At 33.9% G+C, this 17,122-nt stretch overlaps 3 protein-coding genes across 3 annotated transcripts; 1 reads left to right on the top strand and 2 right to left on the bottom strand.

The window, feature by feature from the left end:
• Window positions 1-127: 127 nt before the first annotated feature.
• On the bottom strand, window positions 128-4,353 carry LOC108205840 (uncharacterized). The gene is made up of 10 exons (XM_017375933.2): window positions 3,933-4,353; window positions 3,561-3,655; window positions 3,335-3,402; window positions 3,199-3,242; window positions 2,960-3,037; window positions 2,714-2,867; window positions 1,764-1,916; window positions 1,572-1,679; window positions 1,099-1,164; window positions 128-663 (listed from the first exon to the last, which is right to left on the bottom strand). Exons 1-10 carry the CDS (start codon window positions 4,202-4,204, stop codon window positions 565-567), a joined length of 1,137 nt encoding a protein of 378 aa, XP_017231422.1. The 5' UTR covers window positions 4,205-4,353; the 3' UTR covers window positions 128-564.
• Window positions 4,354-7,374: 3,021 nt separating this feature from the next.
• On the bottom strand, window positions 7,375-11,585 carry LOC108206307 (glyoxylate/succinic semialdehyde reductase 2, chloroplastic). The gene is made up of 12 exons (XM_017376560.2): window positions 11,327-11,585; window positions 10,752-10,830; window positions 10,325-10,390; window positions 9,455-9,530; window positions 9,326-9,381; window positions 8,941-9,025; window positions 8,722-8,782; window positions 8,423-8,475; window positions 8,209-8,279; window positions 8,035-8,107; window positions 7,767-7,871; window positions 7,375-7,697 (listed from the first exon to the last, which is right to left on the bottom strand). Exons 1-12 carry the CDS (start codon window positions 11,523-11,525, stop codon window positions 7,533-7,535), a joined length of 1,089 nt encoding a protein of 362 aa, XP_017232049.1. The 5' UTR covers window positions 11,526-11,585; the 3' UTR covers window positions 7,375-7,532.
• Window positions 11,586-13,508: 1,923 nt separating this feature from the next.
• On the top strand, window positions 13,509-16,803 carry LOC108205627 (nucleosome assembly protein 1;4). The gene is made up of 12 exons (XM_017375610.2): window positions 13,509-13,679; window positions 13,773-13,816; window positions 13,902-13,997; window positions 14,635-14,727; window positions 14,824-14,908; window positions 15,006-15,073; window positions 15,182-15,366; window positions 15,454-15,631; window positions 15,914-15,957; window positions 16,188-16,383; window positions 16,488-16,502; window positions 16,590-16,803. The coding sequence occupies exons 1-12, from the start codon at window positions 13,610-13,612 to the stop codon at window positions 16,659-16,661; spliced, it is 1,146 nt and encodes a 381-aa protein (XP_017231099.1). The 5' UTR covers window positions 13,509-13,609; the 3' UTR covers window positions 16,662-16,803.
• The last annotated feature ends 319 nt before the right edge of the window (window positions 16,804-17,122 follow it).

Raw genomic sequence — 17,122 nt, 5'->3', positions numbered from 1 at the left:
TTTTAATGGATTGAACCTTGGTCAATGGTTTTACTCTAAAGACCAAAATAACAATGAAAAGTTAATTTAGAACTTGTTTTACTGACTTATAGCTATAGGAGTAATATTTTTACAAGGAAAGACAGAATCACAGTCCAACATCTGACTTGTCTCTGGTAAATGCATGGACAACCCGTGATTCAGATTCCAATATACACATATTACAGAGGCATTCTAGTTTGATGGTAAAAATAAAGCTTTGCAATAACCCTGCTGACAATTCAAGGCAAAAAAATAACCAGGGAAAAGATGGAGAAAAAAATAAAAGCAAAATAAGAAAAAGGTTATGTCAGTTAAGGCACAACAATCAACTTGACATTTTATACACCATGCCAAGCTGCAAAACTCCTGAATAAATGTATGGAAAGCCTCGTGTAAGGAAACTAACTAAACTTTAGGAGAGACGTTCCCCCATTCTCAAAACCAACTTGGCGTTGGGCCTGTTGGCTTTAGTGAGTGTCAGCCTGATGTAGCTGCATCTTTAAATGTACATATAAGTGCTGCTTCTGTCGAAATCTGATGGTTCTATTGAGGTTCTTCAATGGCACTGGCGATCCAACTGGAAGTAGCTCTTTGGGTGTCTGCATCAGTAGATGGCGCAAGGGATATTGGAGTGATCGCAACCTGTTTCAGAATGATAAAGTCAGACAGTAATGTACATATGTTCATCGCCTTGAGGAAGAGTGAATATTTTTCTCATGAAAGCCAGAGTAGGAAAATGATTATAGTTTATATATCGATTTAGGGGGTTGAATAGTTGAATTAGTATAAATACCCCACGGTGTAAAAAATATATAACTAGTAAATACTACTATAGATTACTCAAAATAGAAAGAACTATAAAGATATTGACACTCATTTAAATCCAGCAGTAAAAGCAATATTGAATCATTACAAATGATCAAAAAAATCAAAGGGGACCTGACGGTACCGTCTAGTTCTGACTCAGTTCTATAGAGCACCTAATCTTACTTACCGCAGGATCATGTGGTGACATGCTCCAAGATTTTAGTAATTTACCACTCTCTTTGAACCATAAAGGGGAAGTCATGTACTTACATATCCATTTTCGAGCGCTCTGAAATCCAGCTCCTCATTTGCATCTTCAAGATCCTTGTCCACAAGCTGCAACACAAATCCAAGTTTTGAATGGTAAATAAAACATATGGAATAGTCAAGAATGAAGTATAATTTTGTGGAGGACTGCTAACAGAAGGAACTTCTGTGATTATCCTGTTTTAAATTTACTTCCAGTAAATGTAGCACATAAGCAAGTATACAGATCTAGAATTTCTTATGCAATTAGTAGAGATTACATGCATCATCATCGATAAGATAGACAATGATTGTAACCTTTATCAAACATAGCTAGGACTCCTTGATATTTTTGAATAAGACTGAATTGATGCTGAACAAGGACACATATTAAGTACATCTTTTTAAAAATAAAATTTTAAAATATTTAATTTGGTTGCGAAATTAAATATTAATGCTTCAACTGCAAACTAAACAAATCAAATAAGTTTTCTTACCTCTTGTATGAAGTACTTCACAGTCCGGTTAAAGTCAGATTTCTTAGAAACTCCGACTGAATCAACCTCCACATTCTTTTGCTGACTGGTCGAGCGCCGAGCTGCACCCTGCGAAACAACGTATTTAACAGAATTAGAACCACAGGAAGAAAAACAACAGAAAACAATCATACACCTTACAAAGCTTCTTACAGCAGCAGAGGCATCTCGGCTAAGCTGTGCAAGCTGCATGCCAAGACTCTGTTGGTTCGACATGAAGCGTGCAGCAGACGGCTGCCTGCTAGCTGATACAGCTTGCCAGTTAGATGAAGATCTCCACGGACTTTTAATTGTCGACTTGAATCCCTATAGAAGGAAACCAAAAGGCAAACATATTGCAACAAGCATTGAGGAACAGAAGTGAGTCAAGTGACAATAATTACATATTTGCATGTGCATTTAAAATCAAATTAAAAATGACCATATATACTAAGTTTATAGTACCAATATAGTCTTCTACGTATTTGGATACTTGGAAGTGCAAATTATGATCAGTAAAATCTTCAAGTAGACATAGGGACTCCACAAAATTCTGTACACCCCACCCCACAAAAAAAACACTCAATGTTTCCAGCTGTTAAGATTTGACCAACTTTATTACATTATACCACAATTATGGGTTACCAACAATGGAAACTATTCTAGAGTCTAACTATATAAATTTGTAAGTGGAACTTGAAGGATGTACATCTCTTTTACTTATTTTAAATTCTACGAAAACACTCGTAACTTAAAGTGTACAGTAACCATGCTACATAAAATTACTTATTAGGTAGTCAATTTTTCCTATTAAAATGGCCTTAAGGAATTAGAAGCGATAAACTGCTTTTTTTTTTTTTTTTTTTTTTTTTTTTTTTTTTTTTTTTTTTTTTTTTTTTTTGCTAAATAACTGCCTGTTGTAGTTGTGTGTATGGGCATCATAAATCCACCTTTTATAATGCTTAAGTTGAATGTTTGAGAGTTTGCATATCAATTTTGGATCTCATTTTAGATCAACCTTCATCGTGGTCACAATGAGATATTTGATAAAAGAATCTTTCTCAATCTTAAGTGTGAGTAAATTAGCAAAACTTTTAGTACCCTGCATAATTAATTTGAGTTACCTTGTTTTTCAAAGGTGAAGTGGGAACATCCACATTTAGCGAACAACATTTCAGGAAATCTCCTTTCTTTATATCACTTATAGCTGCATTTATTAGTGGCAAACATACAGACACTGCATCCTTAAGATCACTTTCTTGGCTTTCATCTTTTTTCCTAAATAGAGAAGCATATTACTGTTACACAATGTATCCATCAACTAGGAAAATTACTAAAGCAGCATAAAATTCCCATAAAATTTAACTTACCAGTTAAGTGAAATTGACATAGATGGTACACCACTACTTAATGCTTCTCTAGCACTAGCCACTGCACCTGAATGAAACCTGTGATAATAAAGATATTGTTAAATAGTGAATGAGATTCAGAGCTACAAAGTTCAAAAATCGATTTTTATGATCATGGTTGACAGTAAATGAGTCGCTCAATATCTGATGTCTCAATAATGTAGCAAACAGGAATCAGGCAAAGAGCTATAAATACTTACATATTATGCCCACAACTTGATCCCTTATGGACTCCACTAATTACCTGAAAATGTATATATATAATATTACAGAGGATATTAAATATATCAAAATAGATAACATTATTATTTCTGCCTTGAACAAGATAAGATATACCAGAAGGGGCTTAGACCAAGAAAACAGTACCCCAGACAATGCTAGTGATACACAATCTCCTGGAGTCCCTGAAGATGTGGCAACCAAAAGTTAAACCACATTTGAACTAAAATGTTTTAGATTACCGCGTGTGCCGTGTAATACGAGCAAAAGATTGTTACTTCCATAACAAAATATACAATACTCTTTATATCTTCAACAGCAAAAGCTAAACTAAGTTTAATACCAGAAACTTCATAAGCAGTTGCACCATCAAGTTCAGATGAATAAACAGCAACCGATTCTCCCACCGTCAACGAATGTCCAGAGTGAGATTTGTCCCTAATCCAAATCATTACCAGATAAACAAACCACGCCAAAAAAATCTCAAAAATATGAACCAAACACAAGCAACCCGAATCCTCCTAACGATGCTATGAATCAATAAGCTACAAACAAGAGATTAATAAAACAATAAATCCGCAAATTACATCCGTTAATTCTTCAATCACAAATATTGCAACCAACATAAAGTCACAAACTAGCTAAAACAAGTCTGGTCAAATTAAACACACAAGATACTAATTTATTAAAATTACAAAGAGTTGAGAGATTTTACGACTGTGGAGCGCAAACGAAGACACTGTAGAGGCCTCGAGCAACCAGGGCCTGGACAAGAAATCTAAGACCAGGTGAATCAATCCCATCAGCATTTGTCACAAACACAACAGGCTTTCCTGAATCATCATCATCCTGATTGGTTTCAACGTTATCAGAACAAACTGAAGGCTCTGTACTAGGTTGTTCAGTTTCAGTTTCAGTTACTTTTCTGTTTAAAAGAACTTGCTGAAGATTGGACACTAGCCCAGGTGGCAATCTGTTGTTTTTCATGTTTGCGTGTTGTGAATCAAGAAACGCGTGTGTTCTTGAGAATCGATAAAGCCCCAGTGCAAGAAAACGTGGGTAATTTGAGAGAAGTGGAGATAGAGCGATTCGAACGCTGTTCTTTACAGACAGAAATGATGGTGTAAGAGAATGTCAATTGTCAAGTACATATATTGAGAGCGTGGGTTGAGAAAGTGTGAGATGATGGGAGGGCGTGGTTGGGCACGTGGTGTGGAGGCGCGTGAGGATGATGTTTGGTTTGTCGTAATGATTTTGTAGGATGTTTGAAGTCAGCATCTTCCTTGCAGGTGGTCACCTCCTGCAATGTTCATCTGTTTTTTAAACTCTCCGTAATTTTGAGGACCACAAAAGAAGAAGCCACATGAGTCATGATTTTATTGGAGAAATCATGATGGAGTATGTTACATGCTCTGTTCTAAAAGTCGGTGATTAATCAGTGATTAAATTAATCCATGTTCTGTAGCTCGCCGAACCGATTAACGGGGGTGTATTCGATTGGGATTTTAATGCATTGTTTTTAGTCTATGGATTTTAATGGATTGTATGGGATTTTGATTTTTTGCGGATTCTTCATGAAATGTCGCAGAGTTGATAGGATTTAGGTACAATGCTTCAAAATCCCATTGAATTTGGTGGGATTTCAAAAAACTTAAAATACACTGAAGAATGCCACAAAATCCATCATTTTATGAAATGAAAAAAAATCCATCAGCATTTGAATACCATCAGATTTTAATGGATTTTAAACAATCCCAATTGAATACCATCGGATTTTAAAGCATAATTTAAAATCCCAATTGAATACCACTAGATTTTGTAGCATAGTTTAAAATCCCAATTGAATACCTCAAGATTTTAATGGATTTCAAACAATCCCAATCGAATACCCTCGGATTTCATGAATGCAAAAAAATGCTTTAAAATCCCAATCCAATACACTCCTATAAATCTCCGATTAATCACCGATCAATCTGAGTAATCTACATGCAGCAACTACGGTATAAATTGCAACGGTCTGATTCCGCAGTGCAAAATGTTTGCTGTTTAAAGTATTATAGAACAACCGTCGGATTAGAAAATGAAGGGTGCAGATTTAATTGAAGCCGTACAAAAATATGACGCCCGTAGATAAAATCGAATTTTTTCGGAAAATAGATTTTTTTTGCCACCCAACTTATTATTTGTTTAGAAACCTACCACTGAACTATAATTTTTTTCTTTTTTGTCACTAATGTTAGGTTCGGACTTTTTTTTGTCACTAACGTTAGGTTCGGATTTGATTATTAACACTATGTTATTTTTTTAGTATTATTAAAATATAGTGTTGGTATGCAATATAATGGTGATCTGATATGTGTCTATATCTTTATGTAGTGTCCTAGGTAGTTTACCTTGAAGGACGAGAGTTGGACACGCATTTTGAGACTCCAAAAAATTTCAAAAATTATTTTATTTTATTTTTTCTGAATAAAATTTAATGTTGGTTTTTTTTCCTTAAAAAAACGTTAGATTTTTTTTGTCACTAACGTTATGTTTTGATTTGATTATTAACAATATGTTATTTTTTTAGCATTATAAAAACATAGTGGTAGTCTGCAATATTATGGTGATATGATATGTGTCTATAACATTGTATACAGTCATCTATATGTCCCTTAGCTAGTTTACCTTGAAGTATGAGAGTTTTAAGAACCTAAAAAATTTAGTTTCATGAGTTATTTTAAGACTCCACAAATATATAGTATCACTTGACTTTATAGTTCTTTACCACTACTTGTCACGTATTTTAAGGTTCCCACTTTTTATAAATATAGTGCCATAAGTTAATTTTGAGATTTCCTTTCTGAGTAAAAAAATCCGTACTCTCGTCCTCTAAGATAAACCACCTGGGACACATATGGAGTACTACATATAAAGATATAGACACAGATCACTATTATATTGCAGACTACCGAAAAATAGATTTCCGAAAAATATCGTTTAGATGGTCGGAAAATTTAAATAAAGGTCTGATTTTAATTAAATATAATTAAATTTCCCAAAATGCCCCTTCAAAAATTAACGATAACGGCAGAAGATAATGGAAAGGGTGCAAAGTGTCTACGGGTTAAAAGTAAGGGGCTGCATAGTATTTATTCCAAAACTATTAGGTGCAATGTGCAACATGCTGAAATCAAAGGGGTGCTAAATGCAATTAACTCTAAAAAGAATAACATGGTGTTAATAATCAAATCCGAACCTAACGTTAGTGACAAAAAAAAATCCGAACCTAACATTAGTGGCAAAAAAGAAAAAAATTATAGTTCAGTGGTAGGTTTCTAAACAAATAATAAGTTAAGTAGCAAAAAAATCTATTTTCCCAATTTTTTCCGTGACTCGCACTGTTCTACAATTGTTGGATTGGTGTCATGTAACAGGCCACGCTTTTTTATACAGGCCCTTAAAAATCTCAATAATTTATTTTATAAATTAACGATTCTAAAATTATTTACTGGGTTTAAGTAGCAAAGATTTGTACGGGAATACGGGATCAAACCCAATTTATAAGTACCTTACAGAGGGAAAAAAAAAACAAAACCCAAATTCTAAGTGGAGAGGAAGAAATCGAACATGATAAATCAGTTCATTCCGCCTGGGAAAAAAAACGGATTCTAATTTGCGTTCAAAAATTTCACTTAAATAGTTAAATGCAATGATGCATGCATTTTCTTACTAATTCACTGCTTTAAATAAATGTTTGGAAATCACTTAACATTTTCCATTGTTAACATGTGGTAAAAACATAAAATGTTGTCAAGTGAAACGAAAAAGTAACATGATGATTACATTGATCGCATAATCATAGACCTCGGCAATTTGCAAACAAGTTGAATCAAAATCAAATAATGCATTACCACCTGTCTTTGACTAGCAAGCTCTTTATAAAATCTTCAATTGCACACCACTCGGTCATGTTTAAGCATTTAAGGATTAAAGACTTAGTTTAAACATAGTATTAAAAGGCAATTACCAGATTTCATGAGCATGCTAAGATACCTAATACTAATCATCATCTCTTTCAATTGTTACAATTTTTTATTAGGAACTAGCAAGACATGGCCTAATATGCTCCTTTGGTGCTGCCCCATGATGTATCACTAAAAACAGTAAAAACATACTGCAATAACAATGACTCAGAGTCATTTCTAACTATTATAGAAGACTGTCAAAAAATACAATTATTGCAGATACACAAATCTGTCAAATGAAATCTGAATCGACTGAAAAGCGTCTGTATATGAATGTGAACTTATAATTAAGGCGGTTTATGTTCTTATGTTTGAGGGTGCAATTTCGCCTTTAGGGCTTCTATCACGGCAGAGAAATCATGGTCACTTAGGCCATATGATTTTGCTACCTTGTAAAGTTCATTTGTAGCTGCTGCAATAGGGATGGGTTGTGAGACAGACTCAGCTAAACCGAGAGCAAGTCTTAAATCCTGCCCAATAAAACTTGTTAGATGCAACAATAGTTGGTGACACCTACACACTATTATGAAAGTTACTACCTTCTGCTGATGCTTTAATGGAAATGCCGTGGGATACTTAGATTGGACCATAGAGGGACCTTTCATGGAGAACATTGGGGCACTGATTGCACCCTGTGAGACTACCTGCAAAATTTTTGCATGGAATTTAACTCCGCCACTAAATTAACATATATACGAATAAAATGGAGGAAATCAAATGCTAATGCAGGCTTTAAATATTTAATTTTCATGGAATATAGTGGATATCGATAAGTAACCAACAACTTTGTCTGCATTTATCATATACCTCCACCAGCACCTTCGGGTCTAGCCCTACTTTCTCACTGAGAAGCAATCCTTCAGAAAAAGATGCCATCATACTGCAAGCAGTTTGCAATTAAAATTAATTATCTTGGCACAACTTAATTATGACTAGGTCGACACTCGACAATGAGAAATATATATAGAGATCCTGCACAACCTTCCCATGATCATATTGACAACAAGTTTCATTGCAGCTCCATTTCCAACTTCCCCAAGATAAAATCGTGACTGGATCAACAAATATGATAACATAGACCAACAAATCATATATAAATGAAAAAACACAAACAGACACACACACAAACACACACACGCACATTTATATATAGATAGAGGCATTTAGGTTACTTCACTAGCAAAAGCAAACGTACCTTTCCCATAATGTCCAGATATGGAGAAACTGTGTCGTATAAAGATTTGTCACCTGAAATATTGCATCCGCGGCTTCAGTCAACAATCCCTTTTTTACTTATTAGGACATAGGTTTGGATGAAAAACAAAGCTTACAAGTGAATAACAAAAAAAAATTGAGATGGATGAAAGAAACTTATTATGTGTATTTGAACACTGCACTTTATTGTGAAGAACATGCTTGTTAATCAGATTAGACAATCTCGCCTAAAGTACAATTTTATCAGTTAAAAACAAGAAGAGGTCACAGGAAGGTTACCTGCAGTTAAGAATATCAACTGCCCATCCTCTGCTGGCTTTTTCGACCCTGAAACAGGTGCCTGTAGAAGAAGTAAAGCTTTATAAATATTTCTTGAAGGAATAAAGTTTCTAAAGTTCCAACACAGGTATTGGAGGGAAAAAAGCTGAACCACGACTACTTCACTATTAAGGATGTTTGATAAGAGTTTTAATCAAACAAGAAACTTGAGTACCTAACCTCCAAAAATAAGGCCCCCGTGGCTTTGATTTTTCCACAAATCAACTTAGAAGTAGTAACATCAACTGTCGAGACGTCAACGTATCTACAAACACAAGAAAGTCACTTACACTACTTACAGATTTGAAGAATAAGCATATTCATGAAGGAAATATTACAAAAATGTGCATATCATTATCAGCAACATACTGTAATTAAAGCATATAATTTTATATAATGGACATTGAACGTGTTGTTTAGATGATTGCTGTAGATCCACTAAGCAACCTGCAAGCTCTTGATTCTTGACACTAAGCTAAAAACTTAACTTGTGAAAATGTTTAAATTTATTTTTAAGGTTCTTGAACATAGAAAACTCATATGTGATGAGGAAAAAAGCAGATACCCTTTTCCTGGACTCATTCCATTTACAGCCCCATTTCTCCCGCAAGCAACATCCGCCTGAAAAGAACTGATGCATTTTAATTTACAACAAATATATCAAGCTAAATACACTGAATAGTGACATACTCACTGCACTTTCAGGATCAGCAAGCATGGCAAACGTGATATCACAAGATGCAGCCACTTCTTCCGGTGAGGACATATATCTGTGAACAACGGAGTAAAGTATCTTAACATTGTGGTCGAAATTTTCAAGGTTATACTGTGAAGAATTAAATGTATAGAAATGCAATTAATGAATTTTGAACTGTGGCCCAACACTTCTACAGAGGATAACCATTTTTCAATTTATTTGTTGATGAGGTGTGGGGATATAATTAGAAGGAGCTATTAACTATATTATGCCATATCTGAATATTACCAGATCAAAAAAGAGAGAAGACACCCTCTAAGCCTTAAAACATAACCAAGCTTCCATCTGAAGATTACATCATTATTGTCATTTCTGAAAAACAAGCCTCCATACTCGACGCAGTCTAGTTGTGTCCGAATGTGTTTTGTGTGTGTGTGTGTGGGGGGGGGGGGGGGGGGGGGGGATCATTCGACTCATAATTACATATTACATAAATAGATTAATGGTGGACCCAATACACAAAGTTCTCGCAATCAGAGGGTCTAGCATAATTACGTATAAATAATAAAGTAAAACTGAAGGAGTAATTTCTGTCCAAACAAAACAACTGGGGGAGGTACAGATTTATCATAACGTTCCAAATCAGGATAACTGTAGTGAACTTTAAGTTTGATTATTGTATATTGCTAGCCTCCATGAAATTTTCAGGGACAGTCCAAGCAGGTAATTAGTAGATTATATTGCAAAGTTTGTGCTAATGAAATTAACTCTTCATATGCAGGTATCCTGCGTAATAAACTGAAGTGACCTTACTTGCAAATTATATATTTGGAGCAGATAAGTTCACTGGTGGATGTATATACTTACTTGGCACCCAAGGAGATCAGAGGATCACATTTGCTCTTTGTCCTATTCCAAACAGCCACGTCGCATCTACCAAAAGCCAATCAAAAATAAAATTATACTTACTCATGTAAGAAAATATTCCCCATAACACCTACACGTGTCATGTAGACTTAAAATTTAAAAGCCCCTGCACTTGCTATATCCAAGGCAAAAGACATTACGGAATTGCCATAGACAATTATCATGCTTTGAAGAGACTCGGAAGTTCTATTGGACGACTTTTCTATATCAAGTAGGCATTGTATAGTTTGTCCCTGTTACACTAGGAATTGTATAATTTGTCCACGTAATTAAAACCATGTTTAAAAAGTTTGCCGACAAACAAGAAATCTCAGCAGAATAATATTTTAAAATCATATATAGCATTACCCACAAATAAGAAACATACCCTGATTTTATGAGGTTTTGTGCCATTGGAGAACCCATGATGCCAAGACCCAGGAACCCAAGACGTGTTGGATTTTCATCTGTCAGATACATTCTAAAACTTGGTTAAAAGTAATCTGACTCGAGTTCAATTAGTAGATTGAACTGCATCAAACAGCACTCCGTAGAAAAGCTGGAAATCCACTACAGGTGCTAAAAGCATGTAAACATCTAATGCTATGAACAAAAGAGCTATATCGAAGCATGTCCAGTTTCAAATTTCACAATTCACAGCTACCTATTATCATACTTCCATCATGTCTCCAGTCAGTTGACAGTTCATCCCAATATATAATGTAGTATACAATTCGACCTAACAGTTTCTATTTTACATTACACAACAATTTGACCTAGTATAGTCTTAAGCAGTAAAACTTCAATTAAAGCTCAACATTTATCAGCACCCAAATTCTATATCAACATATTAGCAAACAATTCAAGAACCCCATGAAGCCGTGATCAGTAAAAACTGTAAAACACAAAATACGATACCCTATATGAAAAAGACACATAATTTAACAACTTGAAAGCTTGTACCTTTGGTAGCAGAAGCTGAAATTTGGGAGGAAAAGGATTGAAATTTGGGGATAGAAAAGATGGGTTTGCAATAAAAGTGGGTGGGAAGAGATGGGCACAAGCTTGAAGACATTGTGATGGCAGCAGCAGAACAAGTTCTTGTGTTTTGTGGTGAACTGAAGAGCTTCTTAGAAGACCAGCTCAGGCAGCTTATAGCCATTTCTTTGTTTTTTTCCCAATCTACAGACTCCACTCTGTAAAAGGCTCACATTCCTATGTAAGGTTGTGAGCGGGACCCCTGATTAGTTATATCGCTTGAAATTAAAGGAAAAAACATATAGGGGCCGTTTGGGTGAGCTTAAAATAAGTGCTTCTTGCTTAAAATAAATAAGTTGAGTAGAAGTTAGAAGCAAGATAAGACTTATAAGTGATTAAAGTGTTTGGGAAATAAGTAGAAGCCCTGAAACAAAAGCTAGCATTCATAGCTTTTTATAAGTGCTTCTTGACTTATTACACAAACGGTACAAATAAGTGCTCATAACTTATAATCCAGAAGCTGAACTTATAAGTGCCAGCCAAACACCCACATAGTCTACTACTCCGTCTGTTTCATATTACATGTCCACTTTCATATTACATGTCTACTATTGGGATTTCACCATTTCAACTTGCAATAGAGTAAAGTTAATATTTGTATTTTCAAGATAAGTTTTATACCGCATTTTACTAAATTATATCTCCTAAATCAAATATATGCCACATATTATACTTGGTCAATGTAATAAATATAATAATAAATGAAAGAATTCTACATAAGTTTGTTCAAAAGTGGACATATATTATGAAACGGAAGGAATATTTTTTTTTTTCAAGCATCATGCTCCGTGTATTTAAAGTTCAATATAGTGAATACTTTGGTAAATAAAATTAAACTAGTTAATTAAGAATTCTCGGGCAAAATTTTCCTAATTTAAAAATAAATTTTTACAATTACACACACACACATATATTGAATACAATTATCCATATATCAAAATAACATTTAATGTTATTTAATTTTTAATTATAAATACTTATCCAAAAAAATTACTTTTAAATTAATAATAAATCTAAATATTAACTCTAAAACACTTAAATGAAATTATAAATTAATACAAGTTTAATTCATAACTTTTATACAAATCCAGTATTCTATTAAAAAAATAATATACATTAAAATGTACATATTCACCGTGACTTATATATATTTTATAATCTAGTAAAAAAAATCTAACAAAATAATTATCTCCTAAACGCAGTGTTCAAAAAGTCGGCGAACTGTTCGGTCAGCCACCGTATCGATTAAGCGTTAATCGGTGAAAAAATCGTTTTTTCTCAATATCGGGATTAATCGGTTAAAAGACGTGATTAGTCAGAAAAAGTCGGTCAAAAATTGGTGAATTTAAAAACTTTACAATAAAAAGTAAAAAAATATAAAAATTAAATTTAATTTCTAATAAAACAAAAGACATGGAAATGACAAATAACAGAAATTAAAGTTGTTTTTATTACCTCTCACTCTTTCAATATTAGCCCTAAACTCTAATTACAAAAATCTGTAATCTTTTCATTCGCAGATTCAATCAAATTCAAGTTTATATATGAGATGACCAGACTTGTATTGTATATAAAGACATGTTTTGTGTTATTAATAATTATCAATCTTTTGATTTCATAAGATTATAAATTTATAGTATATATAATTATATTGATATATATATAATTTTTAAAATAATATTAAATTGATTACGATTAATGATCAGATTAATCACTCCGATTAATCCCCGATTATCTGATTAATCGCTAGATGTTGCTTTCACCTCCTAAGTCCGATTCTCGCTTTTTACAACCCTGCCTAAACGAGTGATTTAAAATTAAAAAGATTATTAATTTTGCAGTCTTGTTTTAAATACTTGTTTTGAAAAAAATTGTCCCATGACATTTCTACCTCTTTATTCTCAAAATAATTTTTAGATAAAATTTTGAAATATAATTTTTAATATTTCACACGATTCATTTTAATTTATTAAATTCAATTCATTTTCAAAAATACATGATTTTTTTTCTGAAACGCGTAGTTATTAAATAATGACGCGTAAAATGGGATCTATTTACATTTTACAAAACAAAACTTCTACGCCTATATATTCCCATCCCTTCACTCTTCACTTGTCTAGAGCTGTTTGAGTTTGTTTTTAGGGTTTTATCTCTGCCTGTCACTTTTACAAACTTTTCTAGGGTTTTAGTCTTCTTCTCTCAATTACAATGGTGAATCCCAAGAAACCAGCTCTCGATCTCTCAGATCTCGACGGCGCCTTGGCCGCCGACGGCTCCGGTAACTTCCACACCCAACTTTTCTTTTTATTATTTCTGAATTAATTTTTGTATAAACCCTAATTGTGGCGTATTGTTGTTTAATCTTATGTAGCTCTTAGTGCAGAGGAGAAGTCTGGTCTTGTTAATGCTCTCAAGGTTAGTTTTGTTTTGTTCTATTTGGGATCCTTGGATTATTTTTTTTGTTGATTCTTGAGATTGATTTGGGGGTTTCTTTGTGTAGGATAAGCTTAAGAACTTGGGCGGGCCGCACACTGATATTCTCGAGAGCTTGTCACCCGTGGTTCGAAAGCGTGTTGAGGCTTTGAAAGATATTCAGGTCTGCCTGTTGCATTTTGTGTAATTTGTAGATGTTTTAATTTAAGTGTTGATTGTTCGGTTTCGACGGTGTTAGGCTGTTACAATGTGTGTATCATTTTACTATTTGATATGCATTTTGTTTAATACCCAAACGTAATTGTTTATGTTGCTAATGTATGTATTGTTAATATATTTTGATTAAGTGTTAAAGAATTTGCAGTTGAAGTTTAGTGGCAATTGTAGCGTACATCATCAACATGTCATTGTAAATTAGAGTGGAACTTGATTCACCTGTTTGACAGGGCCATTGTTGTGTAGTCGTATTAATATAATTTGTCTAGTGTATCTCTAAAAGAAAAAGAAATGTCCCTATTGGACGCATTTTTGGACATTTTGTGGAGACATTTTTTATACCTTAATAACAAGGTTACTGGTGTGCAACCTTGTCATTCTAGAGTAGATATAATTTGTAATGGAAGGTTGTAACCTATAGTTCTGTAGGTGGCATATATGGTGTAGCTTCTAATTGATAAAAAACTTAGATTCAAATGTAACAGCATGTTAATGGATAAATGTTTATTGTTAAGATGGAATGACTGAAATTTTATGTTGTTTGAAATGTGTATTGCTGAGCTGTATGTTTTCTTGAATGACAGAGCCATCATGATGAGTTAGAGGCAAAGTTCTTTGAAGAGAAAGCAGCTCTTGAAGCTAAATACCAAAAACTATATGAGCCTCTATACTCTAAGGTACATTACATACTGGTACTGGGTAGGCATCCTATGCCATAAGTTTCATATTCTTTATATGACGACTCACTTGGTTTCTGTAAATTATTATTACAGAGGTATGAAATAGTCAATGGTATTGTTGAACCGGAAGGTGTTGAAAGTAATGATGCATTGAAGCAGGAAGTTGGCCAAGAAAAAGGTGTGTATCCGCACAGATTTTCTGATGCTTCTTTATATTTTTATCTATTTTTGGTTGTCTGAACTGGGATCTGAAGTTTAGTATTTTGATACACTAGATGCAGAAAAAGGTGTGCCTGAATTCTGGGTCACTGCCATGAAAACTAACGAGATATTGGCTGAAGAGGTGCATTTTTCTTCTTGGAATTCTGTCCTTCCTATCTTATACTCTGACGAAACAGTCATTTTTTGCCTGCTAGAAGTCAAGAACCAATTATTTTTTGTGTCTTTTTAGATCTCTGAGCGTGATGAGGAGGCTCTTAAGTATCTGAGGGATATTAAGTGGTGTAGAATTGATAATCCCAAAGGCTTTAAGCTTGATTTCTTCTTTGACACCAATCCTTTCTTCAAGAACTCTGTTTTGACGAAAGTATATCACATGATTGATGATGAGGAGCCTATATTGGAGAAGGCAATTGGGTATAAGTTGTCATTCAACTTGTAGCACTTGCATTCTTTGTACGTTTCTTCCTTAGTATTAATGTTATGCTATATACTTTTATATAGGACGGAGATTGAATGGTATCCTGGAAAATGCTTGACTCACAAAATATTAAAGAAGAAGCCAAAAAAGGGATCAAAGAATGCCAAACCCATTACCAAGACTGAAAATTGTGATAGTTTCTTTAATTTCTTTAGTCCACCCGAGGTGCCTGAGGATGATGATGACTTAGATGAAGATGCTGTAAGTTTTCTATCCTTTTCAAACATTGGCAATTAAGTCCTTATATCCAGAAAAAGTACGTGGAATGTACTTTTTTCTGGAAGCAAGTACTTATTTCTTAAAGATAAGTGTTGAACATTCCTCGCATGCTTATATCTAGAAAAAAGTATGTAAACATGTACTTTTTTCTGAAATTAAGTCTTTCTTTTAGATTAAAAATGAGAGACAAACAGGCTATAATTAATAATTTTTGTGTAAAAAATTTATGCTGATTGCTTGGGTAACTTATGTATGCTCAAACAGGCTGAGGAGCTTCAAAATCAAATGGAACAGGATTATGACATTGGGTAAGTATTTCAGTTCAGATGGGAATTTTTCTCTCTACATCATTCTTTTTACTGACTTGTAATATATGTACACCCTAATAAATACTATAGTTTCTTCTCTCTTTTATCAATGAAGAAGAGTTGAAGATTTCACTATTAGATTGGCCTAAAAGATCATTTAAGTCGGTAGTACTGTCCAATTATTGCTTCCAATATAAATTCTGTGACACAATGTTTCTTCTTGACTACAGGTCAACAATTCGGGACAAAATTATACCTCATGCCGTGTCATGGTTTACTGGAGAAGCAGCACTGGGTGATGATTTCGAAGACATGGAAGATGATGAAGACGATGATGGTGAGGATGAAGATGAAGAAGAGGATGAGGATGAGGAGGAAGATGATGATGAAGACGAAGATGAAGATGATGTTAAGAATAGGAAGAAGGTAAACTTTGATGTCTGGATTGTGCATAGTTCAAAGTTTGATTCTCACTCGTGTATTTGCTGACATAGTATTTTTGTTTGTTTGTTTGTTGGATAACTTTGCAGTCATCCGGATCAAAGGTAAAATACCCAGTTATGTTCTTACTGTATACCTCAAAATGATGTTGTCAGTGAAATGTTCTAAAATTATTTTTTCCCCTACTGCAGAAGAGTGGGAGATCACAAGCTGCCGGGGAAGGTCAGCAGGGTGAACGTCCTCCAGAGTGCAAACAACAGTAAAGTTGAAGGCTGAAGCAGCATATGGAACCCGATTGTTTTTGGTTTCAATTTTTTGGTTTATTTTTCCTCATGCTCCTTGGTTATTCTGGGTTTTGGGCTGTTCAAAATTTTATCCTCTCAATTGCAATTGCTCTTCTACTAAGGTGTTCAATATTTCTTGTTAGTATTGCGCTTAAATGGTGTTGTGTAGTTATTCTTTCTTTTATGGAATTGTATTCTTAAAGAAGATACTGAGAAATCTTTTGCTAGTTGTGGAATTGCAGAACATCTGTCCTGTTGGAAGGAAGGAGAGTTTCAAGTCAATGGTTTATTCTAACTGGCCTATTACATACTCGATGTATACTTGCACGCATTTCGAGGCTTCAATAAAGTATAGTTGCAAAATGTTTTTTTGAATTTTTCTTTTTTTAATAAAAGTTTAAACATTAAATTTTTATTTAGAAAAAGAAAATTTTAAAAAA

This window comes from Daucus carota, chromosome 2 (assembly GCF_001625215.2).
Source record: "Daucus carota subsp. sativus chromosome 2, DH1 v3.0, whole genome shotgun sequence".
Taxonomy (NCBI): domain Eukaryota; kingdom Viridiplantae; phylum Streptophyta; class Magnoliopsida; order Apiales; family Apiaceae; genus Daucus; species Daucus carota.
Note: the sequence above shows the minus strand (reverse complement) of the source record. Positions and strands in the feature narration are given on the sequence as shown.